General features: G+C 42.3%; 1 protein-coding gene across 2 annotated transcripts in view; it reads right to left on the bottom strand.

The window, feature by feature from the left end:
* The window catches only part of DNMT1 (DNA methyltransferase 1), a 38,899-nt gene extending 35,547 nt beyond the window's left edge, over positions 1-3,352 (bottom strand). The window contains exon 1 of one of the 2 annotated variants that reach the window (XM_039873249.1): positions 3,191-3,352. In XM_039873249.1, coding sequence (XP_039729183.1) covers positions 3,191-3,270 — 80 coding nt within the window. In that variant the 5' untranslated portion in view covers positions 3,271-3,352. Of the gene's footprint in view, positions 1-2,662; positions 2,688-3,190 lie in introns of those variants that run through there. The other variant, XM_039873250.1, reaches the window with a different exon arrangement.
* Between the last annotated feature and the right edge of the window lie 12,928 nt (positions 3,353-16,280).

The following is a 16,280-nucleotide window of genomic DNA, read 5'->3' as shown; positions in this document are numbered from 1 at the left end:
ACATTAATACCTGCCTCAGTATAAGACCCACATGTTAGTACTTTATTTAAATTATGCTCCCTTAATTGAAATGAAATATACTGCTGACCATGTGATAAGCACTACAGAAGTTTTCTGTGTAGGCGCTGCTCTACCACATTAACACCCACTAGCTCAGTTAGTCTTCAGAATGTCCCAGTGGAACAGCACCTTCATCCCATTTTAGAGAGAAAGCAGCAAGAAGTTAGATAACTTAGCCATACAGCTGGCAAGTGTCAAGTGGGCTTTGAACTCCAGTGGTCTGCACCTCTAGAATTCTACTACAGAAGAGAAAAGGTAAGTCGGTTTTGCCCTTATTCAATACCTGCTCAGTAGGAGCCATGGAACTAGTTAAAAACCTCAAGATCCAGCTTAATCTAATCACAGAATGACCAGCAGATAAGAAAGCTGCCACAATTACAAAGGCTAATCAGAGTTGTGCAAAGGAGGTTGCTAGAATCAGTGTGTAAATCGAGGCTTCATTAAAGGGAAAAGTCTCACATGCAAGCATTTGAGAGTCTACTGTACACCAAGCTGCATATACAATGAATAAGGGAAACACAATCGGACGACGAATCATCAATTTCAGGATTACAAGGCAGCATGTGAGGTGCACAAACAGAATTCAACACCTTTCACAGTGTAGGGAAAAGGGACTGTCTTTCTGAATGCAATCATAAGGATGAAGGGATAGAAGCCACCTTGGAGGAGGTAGATCCCAGCTTCCCGCTAGCCACTCTGCATGGTCTCAGGCCCTGAGAACTTAAAAAGAAGGCCTACATGGATTGTGAGAAGAGCACAAGATGACTCAGGCAAGGGGACAGGGATTCTGGAGTTCAGGCCAAGCGCAATAGGCATTACAGGGGGCAGGAAAACCACTAGACTCAACTTAAGTTCTAAGACAATCACAGTTTCCACTTACAGAAAACAGACCTGAGTATTAACAGGAAGACAAGTGGGAGACTACCATTTTTTCTCTACAAATGGCAGCTTGGGCAGAGAAAAAAAAGAATCAAGTGGGAAAATGGCATGTCCTGAAAGGCATGCTTTTTAGAAGACTTAGGGTAGTAAATACTTTCCAAAAAAAAAAAAAGTTAAAGACTTCAAAATCCAAACAGTAAAAATACTTTCTAATATCATTACTTTTCTATTGGAACTATATGTATATGTGAGTTGAAAGAAGCTGCCATATAAACACGTTAGCAGAAGTGACAGAAATGCATAACTAAGGACCAGGCCTAAATTTTGTTCCTATTTTAATGAACTTAGGTATCTGTTATATTATAGATTGCATATCTCTAATTTTCATAAATCAAGACTTATACCTCACTTTGCAAATCTAAGTTTAAGAGAGTGTTGAATGCCATGTTTGTGTATATTTTATACGCTGAAATTCAAAACGTAGGAAAAGCTGATGAGAGGATCTCATAAGCTGACAATTTCAATGTCTACTACTTGGTCTACAGCAAAATCCTAAATGCCATACCTATAGTAGGCAATTCTAATTGAAAGAAATATGGAACCTAGAGTAAATGTGGATTGTAACAGTCATCTAATATTTAAATTCAGCCAAACAAAACACTTGCTCTGGTCCAATATAACCCGAGTCAGTGGTCTGTTTGAAACTCATAGGTGAAGAGAAAGGTTTTGGTGAGAAGCCAACCTCAGCAGGAATCTTTACTTCCTCACAGTGAACACTTGTGGCACCCCTCTTAAGAATTCTTAAGGATTAAATGAAAAGTATTTTATACAATTAGTGACTGGCAAGCAGAATTGAAAAAAGCAAGGTATATTAGCCAATACAATGCTAACACTTGGGCCTTTATGTCAGACATATTCTCTCTTCTTTACTCCAATACCACTTTACAATGCATGTTCATAATGCTAGTCTACAGCCGTAGCTTCTTTATGACACTTGCCCAAGGTCATAAGCCAGTGGAGGTAGAGTTCTTACCATCAGAGTAAAGGGTGGGCCCCGACGTTTCTGTATTGGGTCTAACGCGAAACCAGGGACTCTCATGATTCCATTTCTACTTTAAGCCACGTTATATTTGTGGGGAGAGAGATACAGATTCAACAGCGCACCTCCTCTAACTGTGCTTAAAAATGGTTGGAACCTTAAGTACCTGGTAAGGAGACCCAAATACCCACAACACACACACTCTCCACCCCCAGAGGCCCAAATCAGAACTGGCCTGGCACAATCATGAGAAACAAGCATACAGAAATGCCAAAGTCAGGTTTACTTCCAATTGGAAGCATCCAGAGTCAAGGGTCCTGTGACTCCTGTTCCAAGTGAGGTGTGCCAGTTTTCAGGAGTGAAATTAGTGCCCTTCCTGAACAAGAAGCAGGGGCTCAATGGTCTTGCCACCTACCCATGTGCACAGAATTACTATAGCCAGTCCCCATTAGCCACTGCACCTCACTCTCCTCTAGACACACATGCTGGAAACTGCAGCCAGTTCTTCCTAGCAAGGCTTCCTTGATACCTAAGGCTCACAGATGCAAATTTACTACACAAGCCCCTTCAGCCTTCATGCTGCCCTGGCCTTCGCTGTATGGTAAGAGCTTCTTCCAGAATGAGACTTCCCCAGCAGTCAGAGATGATGGTGAGAGTCTCCCAAAGAAGAGAGGACTCGCAAACCTGAATTGGCAGCGCCTGTCTCTGGTGGCCGCCATTGGGATGTTAGCACGGGGATGCCGAGGGGGTCCCCTGAAACACCCCCGGGGACCAGGCAGGCCCAGCATTCTGCCCCCACCTCCCATAGCAGGCTGGGCACCGGAAGTGGAGGTCTAAGTGCCAGGCCGAGGGGTGTCCTAAGGCCTCAGGCTGCCCACTTCCTGTGCGACCAGGCTGGCGGCAGAAGCCGGGCCCGCAGCTGTTCTGGGAAGATCCCTAAAATGAACTCTGAGCTTGCTCTACTTTGAGGTTAGAGAAGACCCCAAGTTTCTAGTCACAAGGGAGCTGTGAGGGGCCTTGGCCCATTTTGGCGCCAAACGGCCCAGGGTGCGCGCGACCGGAAGTCCCACCCCACCCGCGCCAACCGCCACCGCGCCATCCCACGCATGCGCGCCCGTCTGTCAGCGGCAGCCAAGGGCTACCCAGAGAAGCAACCCCCCACCCCCAGCACCATGCTACCCCACCGAGTTCGCTGTCCCCTGCGGCACCTACCGCCTGCGGACATCGTCGGGCAGTGAGATGGCCCGGGAGGCCAGCGCGGGTACCCGGGCCGGGGCTGTGCGGGCAGGCATTTCGGAGGCTGCAGCAGAGGCGTCGGCAGCACAGGCAGCTCTGGCTTTTCGCGCGGAAACCGAAGGGGAGGGGCGGTGAGCAGAGGTGGAGCATACCATCCCAGCCCAGGCATGGGGGAAGGCGGGACGTACCATGCTGAGACAGCCCAAACCATGTGTGGGCAGACAGAGTGGAGTCGGCCTGCGCAGGGAGTGCGCATGTGCGAGGCAGGCACGCACCCCCATGAGGAGCAATGGGCTTGTCCAAGCTCCACCGGTTGCTGGGATCCTTGCCTGAAACAGTCATTCATTCTTTCTTTCTAGCATGCTGGGGATTAAACGCAGAGCATCCCTACGGGGTTCCAGCGTGTGGGCTCTCGAGTTCAAGTTCCTAATTCCAATTCCACCTCCACCTATTTGCTCATTATAACGACCTTGGTCGGGTCATTTGGACCCAGCCTCAGTTTCCTCATTTGTAAAAACAGGTTAATAGCACTTACTCCAGAAAATCTTCAGGATGCACAAAATGTATAGCTAGAACTAAGGCTCTAACAGTTTAGGGAGGCCAGGTCACTTATACAACCTGCGTGTTTATAAAAGCACTACAGGGCTTGGGGAAAAGGGTAATCAACAAATTGTGCTAGGAAACCCGATATCCTCATGCAAAAAAATGAAGTTGGACCCTTACTTTACACCACAAATAAAAATAAACAAAGTGGATTAAAAACCTAAACGTGAGACCCAAAATTATAGAACTCCTAGAAAAAAACGTGGGATGACAGGTTCGCGACATTGAACTTAGCGATGATTTCTTTGATATAACACCAAAGCTATGACAGACAAATGAGACTACATCAAACTTAACTTATGCACAGCAATGGAATCAATCAACAAAGTGAAAAGGCAACCAAAAGAATGGGAAAAAATATTTGCAAACCATATATGCGATAGAGTTAACATCCAAAATATATAAAGAACTACAACTCAGACATAACCTGATTAAAAAATGAGCAAAGGATTTGAATATGCATTTCCCTAAAGATACGCAAATGGCCAACAAGCATGAAAATATGCTCAACATCAGGGAACTACAAATCAAAACTACAATATCTGATACCCATTAGGATGGCCATTATCCAAAAAAAATATGAAGTTCAGCAAGGATGTGAAGATTGGAATCCATGTACACTGTTGGTGGGGATGTGAAATGGTGCAGCTGCAATAGAAAAATGTAGAGGTTCCTCAAAAAGATAAAAATAGAACTACCATATGATCCAGTAATTCCACTTCTGGGTATATATTCAGAAGAATTGAAAACAGGATCTCAAAGAGATATTTGCATACCCAGTTTCATTGCAGCATTATTCACAATAGCCAAGAGGTGGAAGCAACTCAAACGTCCATGAGTAGATGAATAGATAATGTGGCATAGACATATAATGGAACATTATTCAGCCTTAAAAAAGGAAATCCTGCCTTTTGCAACAACCTGGATGAATCTTGAGGTCATTATACTAAATGAAATAAGCCAGTCACAAAAATACAAACATTGCTTGATTTCACTTATTTGGAGTATCAGGAAAAATTATGGTAGTTATCAGGGGCTAGCAGATGGGAGAAAAGGTAGGGAAAGGGAAGTTGTTCAACAGAAATAGTTTGTTTTACAAGATGAAAAAGTGATCTGTTGCACAACAAATTGCATGTAGTTAACACTACTGTACATTTAAAAATGGCTAAGATGGTAAATGCTATGTGTTTTTTACCACAATAAGAAGATAAACCATTAATAAGGTAGAACGGAGTTTAAAAAAAAAAAAAAACTGCCACCACAATGAAAAAGCACCAAAGTTACAAATTATGGTATATTTTTACATTTTTTTTGTATTAAATTTACCAGTGAATGTGTTTGGAAATGTATATATAAACTAGGTTCCCCAACAGCTGATGGGGAGGGGTTGGCCTGGACCTCAGATCCTCTGGTTGCTATGGGTTACCCACACATGGCAGGATCCAGGAGGACTGAAATATTAATGACACTAAAGTTAATAGCTACTAATTTAATATTTAATCAGCACTTATGTATCCAGGCTCTTTAGAGGAGTTATTTAATTTAATCCTTAACAAGCATTAAAGTAGACATCAGGACCCCATTTGTCGTGGCCTAGGATATTTTCTACAAAGGAGCCTGACTCAGTTGCTGCTTACCCAAGATCATAGACTCAGTAAGCAGCAGGGATCATGAATCCAGGTGTCTTTAGCTCCACAGCTCGAATATTAAACAATGATCCCAGGGCTGGCCAACTGTCAGGCCCTGGGAAGCCAAAGAGACAGCATTGGAGGAACTGGATTGAGGCCCGGGGCAGAAAGGTGTAGCAGATAAAAGACAATTGGGCCAGAGTGAGGCTCAAGCCCCACACCTGTCAGCATCTGGGCCCCTAACCCACCTTAGGAAAAGGGGTACTCATGGGACAGGGGAGGGTGGAGAGACAGATGAACAGACCTGCTGTTCAGGGGCCTCAGCTCACGGGAGAGCACTGTATTTATTGGAGGCTCCCCCTCAGGTGCATTACCTTTATAATCCCTTTCCAAGAGATAACTGACCCATTTTACAGATGGGCAAGGTCTCAGGGACATAAAGATTTGCCCAAGGGCCCCTGGCAAGTTGGTGCTGAAGCTAGGCTTCCAGTCCTGCTGGATCTGCTCTCAAGTTGCTCAGCAGAAAAAAGCCAGGCACCACCTCTAATTCCTCTTCTCCCCTCACATACGAGGCATGAGGAATCTCTGTTGGTTCTTCTTCCTAAATACAACCCAGGTCTTTCTGCTTATCCACTCTGCTACTACCTCAGCAGGGACTGTCATCATTACTCACCTGGACTACTGTAGCAGCCTCCTCTCTGATCTCCCAGACCACTGCATCCAGAGTAAAAAAAAAAAAGAAAATCAGAACATACCATTTTCCTTTTCTTCACTAAAACTTTTCATTTCCCTTGAACTAAAAATCTAAGCATTTTATTCCATTAACAGGGTCTTGCCTGGATGCATCTCATTCCCCCCTCTCACTGAGCTCCAGCCTCGTTGACCCATTTTCAGTCTTTCAAGCTCTTTTGGACCCCAGGGCCTTTTCCTTTGCTGCCACTTCTGCCCAGGCCACACTTCTGGGCGATTCACAGTGCTCCAAGTGTGCTGCTACCCAATTTCCCCTGACCACCTGGAAGCGACCCCTTGTCACCCCGCCCCCCAACACTCTTTTCTATTACTGTGTTCATTGGGAGCATTTACCACTGTCAGAGATGCTCTTGTTTACATCTGTTGTGGTCTGTCTGTTCCACTAGAACAGAACAGGGATCAGCAAATTCTTCTGTAAAAGAAAGTAAATATTTGAGGTTTTATGGGTCTGTTGCAGCTACTCAACACTGCCATTATAGCATGAAAACAGCTCTAAATACAGAAATGAATAGATATGGCTGTGTTCAATAAAACTTTATTTACCAAAACGGATGGCAGGCAGGATTTAGCCTGTGAGCTTTACAGTGCTGATCCCTGCAGAGGCTATGAGCTCCAGAGGGCAAATTTCTGATCTGCCTCCTTCACAGCTGAAGCTCCAAGGGCTCACTTCATAGGAACCCAAATATCAGTTGAATTAATATATAGGATGTGGGAGGCAGCACATGAGAGGTGCCTGATAGAGTGAAGACAAATGTTGGTAAGTATGAAGCTGTTTTCTCCCCACGACATTGTAATTTCCATTTTACCAAAAGGGAAATTGAGGCCCAAACCAGCTCAGGTTGCAAAGCCAGGTACCCTGAGTCACTTGCTTCATTCCAGAGAGTTTTTAGTGGTTTTAGTGGTCAGGTGACCACAAGAAATGCCAGCCAAATCAATGTGGGAAAGGATACTTACAGCTTTGGGAGCCTCCAGTGACTGATTGGATCACCAGAGACTCCCTTCCCCACATAGAAATAGGCTCATCCCCTGAGCAAAGGGACGAATTTCCAGAAGAAACCAGGCTCATCTCTCTTGGGCACTCATTCCACCTCCACCTCTTAGTCTGTGGGATAGTGTTCACAAATCTCTCACGAGAAAAGACTTGACAGGCCCCAGCTCCCTGCTTCCCAGGCTATATTCCAGCCTCCAGCTCAAAGGCCACACTCCACAGGCCGGGATAGAGAACAAAGAGGCCAGGAGAGGCCCGTCTCAGCTTAACCAAAGTCCAGGCAGCCCAAAGCACTGGGGCTAGTGGAGGGGTGGCCACGTGTCCTGAGCCATGGTCATTCAGAAGGCCAGCTCTGAGTCACACCACAGCCTGAATTAGTCAGGGCCACTGAGCTCTTGCCTGATGCCAGGGCCAGGGCCATTGATAATTTTTGCAAGGTTTCTGCTACACTCGCTGTTCCCTTTGCCTGGAAAGCCCTGCTGCTCCATGTGCCCACTTCTTCTGCTTGGAGAATCTCTAATCATTCTTTCTATTTTGGCTCAACCATCACCTCCTGCAAGGAGCCTTTCCATTCCTCTTTCAGCCCTACCAGGTGTCTGAAAGACTCTTAGAACAGCGCTTTCTTTCAGAGCCTTTACCTCAGCTGACAATCACATATATTGGGGTAATGGTTTATGTCAGCCATACCCCCACCTATGCCCAGTGAAATGCCCAGGACATAGCTGGCATGCTATAAAGACTTAGGAAATGTTCAAGGGTGAAGGCACAATGCCTGTTCTCCAACATTAAATGCTCAGTCTGCAAATATCCATAAAAAAGTGCTCACGCCCTTTTATTCAGCTACTCAATTTCCAAGAATTTCTAAGATCCACTCACCCACATGTACAAAAAGAGAAGTGAACACAGCTATTCACTGAGCCTTGCCTGTAGCCAGAGGGAAGAAACTACTTCTCTATCAGTGATGACTAGCTAAAGAAACTGTTTCATTCATATATTGACAGACCCCGTGACAACAACAAAAAGATATTTTCCCACATATCATAGAAATCATTTCATACCTGTAAGTAAAAATAAAATGCTGAATGTATAGTGTGCTGTTTACATAAACATGGAGGGAGATTATGTGTATTTACTTGTCTATACATAAAGCCTTGGGAAAGAAATGAAAAATGGATGACTTCCTGGAGATAAGGAATGTTAACTAGCAGAGTGGGAGATGTGAGCAGGAAGAGAAATTTTTCTGAATATCTTTTTGCCCTTTTGGAATGTTGGAGCATGTGCCAAAGTTATTTATGTCAAATTAAAACAACTGGCAGAATGTCGGAAAAGGATGGTCTTTTCAATAAATGGTGCTGGGTCTGTTGGATGTCCATGAGGAAGAAAGCGAACCTTGATCCCTACCTCACACCATATACAAAACTCAATTCTGAACGTCCTGCAGATCTAAATAGGAAAGCAAAGTCAAGAACACTTTTTAAATAAAACATAAAACATCTTTGTGACTTTAGGGTAGGCAAGTGTCTCTTTAACAGGACACGAAGCACATTAATCATCAAGGAAAATATGGTAGGCTGTATTAAAGTGAATTTGTTCATCTAAAGATACCACTCAAAGATACCACTGCACATACATATCACTGACCAAGAGACAAGCTCCAGATATATGTCACTGATCAAGGACTCATATCTACAATACACATAGATCTCCTTCAAATTAATAAGAAAAAGGCAGCCAACCCCTTTCTTATTAAGTAGACAAAAAATTTGAATAGGCACGTCACTAAAAAGGATATCCAAACTGCCAATACATATGGAAAGCTGCTTAACTTTATTAGTCATCAGGGAAATGCAAAATCAGCTCCCACCCAAATCAGGACAGCTAAAACAAAACAAGAAAACTTGGCAAGTGTTAGCAACACCAGAACTCTGTGTTGCCGGGGGAGTCCAAAATGGTAAAGTCACTTTGGAAAACAATTTGGCCTCATCTGCTAAAGCTAAACATATACCTGCCCTCTGACTCAGCAAGTCCACTATTGGAACGAGTGCTCATATTCATGAAATGACATGGATAAAAATGTTCATAGCGGCTTAATTCACAATAGCCAAAAACTGAAGACACGTCAATGTCCAACACCAAGAATACAGATAAACAGTTACCTCTTCATACAGTGGAATTCTACACACTGGTGGAATTCTACACATTGGGGTTATAAATTTTTCCTGTAAAGGGTCAGATAGTAAATATTTTAAAATTTGTGGGCCTTACTCTGTCACAACAACTCAACTCTGCCATTGTAGTGTGCAAGCAGCCACAGATGATTTTGTAAATGAGCAAGTACGGCTGTGTGCCAATAAAACTTTATTGAAACTTAAATTTGAATTTCATGCTATTTTTGCGTGTCACTAAATGCTGTTTTCTTTTGACTTTTTTCCCAACCACTTAAAAATGCATAAACCATTCTTAGCTTACTGTCCATACAAAAACAGGCTGTCTGGTGAATTTGGCCCACAGGCTGTAGTTTGCAGAATACTGCTATTTAGTATTAAAAATGGGCACTCTATAACTCCATGCAAAACTACAAACAAGTCTCAAAAGCATTAGGCTGGGTGAAAGAAGCTATACATGAAAGAAAACATACTGCCTGATATTGTTTATATAAGTCACCAGGGTACTTCACCCCATTTTTCTCACCAACTTCAAGATAGGGCTTCCTTTCTCCCTTCCTTCCAAGACATTTATGTATTTCCCACCTTGCCTCCCTCAGTCCACCCAGCCCTCATCAGCCTGCCCAGGTCCCATGGCCACCTCCTGTCACAGCCACTAGGCCCTAGATAAAAACAGTGATGAGATCTAGGTGAGTCACCCACCTACTGGCGCAAGAAGCCAAAAACACAAGAGTGTCCACGCCCAAGCTGCAAAGAAAGTCACCCACAGCACACTGAGCAGGAATGAGAACTGGGCCTGCCCCAGCCATTAAATCAGAGGAACTTCACGTGAAGCGCCTCCTATCCGGAAATAACCGCTAATTAACCACAACTGCTTCTTCAAAGGCAATCACCAAGTTAATAGAACTACCTGGTAAAGGGACGCGGAGAGAGAGTCTCCAATCAGAGCACTGAGAATGTCTCTAGAAGTTTCCTCACCCTCCCAGCTGTGGCCTAGCAGTCCTGAACCAGCTGACTGGGTGGAAGGAGCCAGAAAGACATACGCTGTTCCTCAACCTAGGTGCTACTGACATTTGGAGCTGAATAATTCTTTGTCTTGGGAGACTTTGTCAATAAATGAAGTGCATTGCAGGATGGTTAGCAACATCCCTGACCTCTACCCACCACATGATAGTAACACCCTAGCCTCGAGAGGGACAACCAAATGTGTCTCTAGACATTGCCAACTGTCCGCAGGAGGTGTGGAATTATCCTGGATGAGACTGACTGATTTAACCTCAGGGAAATGACAAAGCAATGACCTTGCCACATATTTCCTCTAGGTAAATAGCTTGCAGCCCTAAATCAGCCTCAAACCAGCATTTTGAAAGCTGGAAGTCATGAATGGTTCACAACAGAAGTGGCACAGAGTAAAAATGCAGAGTCCTGGACTCTAGAATCAGATTCTCTGGGGTGCTCGGGCCCAGGAAGCTATATTTTTTCACAAGAGCCCCACTTGTGAAAATTTACGAAGCATTTCCTACCTTTATTGAGGTATAATAGACAAATAAAAATTGCAAATATTTAAGGTGTACCAAATGACACCTTGTGATATACATACACATTGTGAAATGTTTACCACAATCCAGCTAATTGACACATCCATCACCTCACTTAGTTGCCATTTTTTGTGTGTAGTGAGAACACTATTGTCTTAGCCAATTCTGATTCTACGACACAGTATGACTAACTATAATCCCCGTGCCACACATTAGATCACCAGAACCTATTCACTCTGTAACTGAAAGTTGGTGCCCTTTGACCAATATCTCCCCAATTCTCCCATCCTCTCCAGCCCCTGGCAACCACTATTCCACTCTCTGCTTCTGTGAGTTCAAATTTTTTTAGATTCCACACATAAATGAGATCATTCAGTCTTTCTGTTCCGGCTTACTTCACTTAGTATGCTGTTCTCCAAGTTCACCCATATTGTCGCAAATGGTAGGATTTCCTTCATTATGGCTGAATAATATTCCATTGTGCATGTGTCTATTACATATTCTTTATTCAATTATCTATGGACATACACTTAGGTTGTTTCCATAACTTGGCTATATGAATAATGCTTCAATGAACATGGAAGTGCAGATATCTCTTCAAGATACTGTTTTCACTTCCTTTGGATATACATCCAGAAGTGGGATTGCTGATTTATATGGTAGTTCTATTTTTAATCTTTTGAAGAACCTCCATACTGTTTTCCATAAGGGAAACTTTCTAACATTGTACTATATGTTTGTTTTTATAGACTGTTTCCTGTTTTATAGAATGTGAGATCTCTGAGGGCAGGAATTAAATTGAGCACTCAATATGTATTTTGAGAAGTTCAAATTCTTTTTTAACAAGCTTATTGAAGTAAAATTTACATACCACAAAAATTTCACCTATTTTAAGTGTAGAAATCAATGGTTTTTAGTAAATTTGCTGGGTTGTGTAACTATCACCACAACCCAGTATTAGAATATTTTTTATCACACCCCCCCAAAAGCCCTCACGCCTGTTTATAATTAATCCCCATTCCTACCTCTAGCCCCAGGCAACCACTAAACTACTTTCTGTCTCTACAGATTTGTTTCTTATGGACATTTCATGTAATAGAACCATATAACATGTAGCTTTTTTCACTTAGCATAATTAAGTTTCATCCACGTTACTGTATCTGTATTACGTTCCTTTTCATTGCTGAGTCTTATTCCATCGTATGAATGAACCGCATTTATTTATTCATTCAATAGTTGATGGGAATTTGAGTTGTTTCCACTTTGGGGCTATTATGAAAAATGCTGCTTTGAGCATTCACATAAAGTCTTTGTGTGGACATACATGTTCATTCTCTTGGGTAGACACCTGGAGCCAAATTTCTGGATTGTGCAGTAAGCTTGTTTGCCTTTGTAAGAAAATGTCAAACTGTTTTCGAAACTCGTAATACCATCTTGCATTCCAGGTTGGGATCATTAACATCCATTTTACAGATGATGAAACCAGCTGAGACTTGCCAGTTGACACCCCTAGTCTACTTGGGTCATCAAATGTTCAATCTGTTTTTTGTTTTTGTTTTTTTTTTTGTACCTTAGAAAATGTATTCAACATCTATACCACAACTGCCACTGAAAATGAATCACATCCACCCCACTTAATTCCCCTTTTTGACAGATTTTACTATTCTTGGACAAGATATTTAGGGAAAGGTGGTGGAAGTCAGTGTCCGAATTTGGGGAAAGTACATTTGTTTTGTAGACAAATGACAAAACTGGCCAGGATGTGAGGATGGGAGGTGGATAGGAACCCTCTGAAGAGTACTCACACAGCAGTGGGTCCAGGCAACAGTTGTTCATGGATGACCATACTATTAGGGGACAGTGGAATGGGGAATTTACAAAGACAGAATCAGGCTAATGACATCTGAACCCCCTGATTAGTCTTAGTCATCAGTAAAAGAGAGAGAGACAGACAGACATAATGTCCTCCTGGTGGAAGTTTCCAGCACCATCTATGAAGAATTGAAGCCAAAAGTATCAATTTTAAATCTGACTGGGGAAAGGAACATGATATAAGGAGATGCCATCAGCCAATACCAAACTATGAGAAACTCTCCAGAGCAAACAACCTGGTTTCTTCAACGAAAGAAAGAAAGAAAGAAAGAGAGAGAGAGAGAGAGAGAGAGAGAGAGAGAGAGAGGAGAGAGAGAGAGAAAGAAAGAAAGAGAAAGAGAAAGAAAGGAAGAAAGAGAGAAAGAAAGAGAGAAAGAAAGAAAGAAAAAGAAAGAAAGAAAGAAAAAACGAAAAAGAAAACAGAAGAGAGGAACCCTTGTTAAACCTCATTAAACAAGGTTAAATAGATAGTTAAACCTATCATTTAACAAGTAATGCTTCAGAAATTAACTTACTAAATGTCACGTGAGGACCTTGTTTGAATTCTGATTCAAATAAATAAAATGTTAAAACTGAGACAGATGGGGAAATTTTAACTCTGACTGATACTTTTGATAAGTATATTTGTGGTATTGTGGTTAAGTTTTTTTAAAAAGCGTCGCTTTCTAAAATAAAAAGTGGCATATCTACAAATGAAATGTGATGTCTTCTGATTTTCTTAAAGATATTCAGTGAGTAATAATTGACTGGCTATGGTCCCACTCCACTCCCACCCACCCTGCCCCAGCTTGGATTCAAAAAAAAAAGGTGGCATGGTGGCATGCTGGGGGGGGGGGAAAGCAAGAAAAATGAAGAAAGAGACAGATCATATTATCCTCCATCCCCACCTAATTTGTCTTGTCTTGTCTCATTATTATTTGGTAGAAAGAGATGATGATGGCCAGGATGTGATGATTAGAAGAGAGATCATGTATGTTAAAAGATCGACTGAATCAGGTGTGTGTGTGTAAAGAAAAAGAAAAAGAGAGAAGAGAGGAGAAGAAGAACCAACCAAACTGAAATATTATTCAATTGGGAATTAAAAAAGAAAAGCAAAAATGCATGGTGTATGGGGTTTTTTTTTTTTTTTTTATAGATTTATTAGAAGCCGCAGCAGGTAATCTGTGGGCATATGCACAATACGTAAAATGGCACAATGCCTCACCCACCTTGCCTTCCCTTCTCCTCCATTATTACATTTTGTTTTCTTCTTTTTCTTCTTTTTTTTTTCATAATACACCAATTAAGAAATGACACATTACTTGTAAGATATTGTTAAACGATAGTCGAAATTGTGGTGATAAAGATTAGATAAATTTCTGTTAGTGATGAGGACATTGGTGAAGACTGAGATGCTTAAAATGGGGCACAATAAAGGTAAGATTCAGAAACTGTTCTGATTGAAGGAGATTGAAAAGATAACTGAATGCAACAAGTAGTATGGGATTTTATTTTGCTATAAAGGTCAGTAATGAGACAATTGGTGAAATCTGATTACTAAATTATCTGATTTTGATAATTTCACTGAGGTTATATAGGAGGGTGCCTTGTTCTTAGGAAACACAGGAAGTACTTAGGTGAATGAACGGATGGAGGAATGGTGAACGAATAGAAGTGTTGACTGAAAAATAGTATCAACTAAGTGTTTTATTTGGAAGGATTTATTTGGAAAAAAGAAAGAGTTGCAACCCAGAGCATCCAGACATGGCAAGCCACATGCAAAATCTGGCCTGTGTGCCAAGATAGAGGGATATTTATATAAAGAAAAAAGAAGTTAACAAAAGGGGAAATTAGAACCATAGAGCTTTACTATAGAGTTCTTCCTGTAGGGCTCTCTCATATAGGGTTCTCAGGATTATACAGAGGTGAGAACTTCCATAACCCTAGCTCCTCCCTTAGACCTTCTCGACTGATTATGCTTGCTTGAAGTTCCAGTTCATCTTAATGGAGAGAGAGAGAGAGAGAGAGTGAGAGAGAGTGAGAGAGAGAGAGAGAGATTGATTTAGGGAGACGGATGGATGAACTGACGAACGGACGGATGGACGGGTAGACAGACAGAAGCCTGGACTGCTAGTAAGTAGTCACCCAGGACCAATTTCCTCTGAAATTCTTATATGAGAAATCCATTTCTCTTTCATAAGTTACTAAGATTTCGTGCTTCCTATTATTTGCAGGTGAGGCTAATCTTGTTATTATTAAAAGAAATATTCCAAAAACCATGAAGTGAAATGTGGAAGCTACCATGTCATTCATAACGATTGTGAGACATGAATTTTTATTGACTTGGTGGCATAACGCCAAGAGAGTTCAGCTGCCCAGAGGCTGTAGAAACCAGCGATGCGCAAGGTAGAATAGTTAATGGCCACACGTGACTATTTGCATTTAAATTAATTAAATGAAATTTAATTCCTGACATCTAGTTCCTGCATCACACTAGCCACATTTCAACTGCTAAATAGCCCAAGAGTGAGCAGGGCACATGTGGCAGAGTTCTATCAATGCAGAAAGTTCTGAGATTATGGAGTCTAGAACTCTCTCAGAATATGGTCCCAGGACGATGCCTGGTGGTGCTTGGTGAAAAATATGCATTGCTGGGATCACTCCAGAACTCCTCAGAGTCTCTCACTGCAGAGCCTAAGAATCGCCATTTTTGCAGGTTCTTCCAGGTGATTTTGATGCTTTTTAATATCCAACAGCATTCATAGGGAAAAGGAAGGTGAAAGTTATCTAGGCTCCAAGATTTGAGAGATATTAGCAAAGTAGGTCTTCAGACCAGGATATAGAGGAAGGTCAGCTGCGACTACGATTTTCACTCAAGGACTGCCTGGGTTCAAATCTCCACTCACATGCTACATGACCTTGGCAGTTCACTAGACCTCTGTGCCTCCATTTCCTTACCTGTCAGAGTGCTGGTGAGAGCGCCTATTCTACAGAGTACCGGAAAACTGTCGTCCCCCGTTTTATTTTCTTCACAGCACTTAACACTCACTGAAATGATCATCATTTACTTTTGCTTTCATTCGACAAACGTTTATTAGGCACCTGGTGTGTGCTAGACGCTGTTCTGGGGCCAAGCAGTGAGGATAGACACCAACCCCTGCTGCTGTGGAATTGGCATTCTAAAGGGGGAGATAGAAAATAAACGGGATGAAGCAAAATGTGTTGCATGCTAGAGAGTAGCAAGGGAGGCAGATAGGACAAGAAACGCACGCACGGCATGGCCAGAGGCCTCGCCCAGGTGCGGTATTTTAATATAGACCTGAAGGAGGAGAGAGGAGTCACAAAGATATCTGGGGAAAGATCATTCCAGACAGAGGGAAGAGCAGATGCAAAGGCCCTGTGGTAGGAACATGCCAAGTGCTGTTTAAGATGCCAGAGACACAGTGGTGAATAAGACGAATGCAGTCCTATCTTCTAAGTGTTTATATTTTAACGGGGGCGGGCGAGGCGATAAACTGATACATAATACACTGCAAGGTGATA

This window comes from Pteropus medius, unplaced genomic scaffold, assembly GCF_902729225.1.
Source record: "Pteropus medius unplaced genomic scaffold, Ma_sr-lr_union100, whole genome shotgun sequence".
Lineage (NCBI taxonomy): Eukaryota > Metazoa > Chordata > Mammalia > Chiroptera > Pteropodidae > Pteropus > Pteropus medius.
This window is presented reverse-complemented; position numbering and strand designations above follow the sequence as displayed.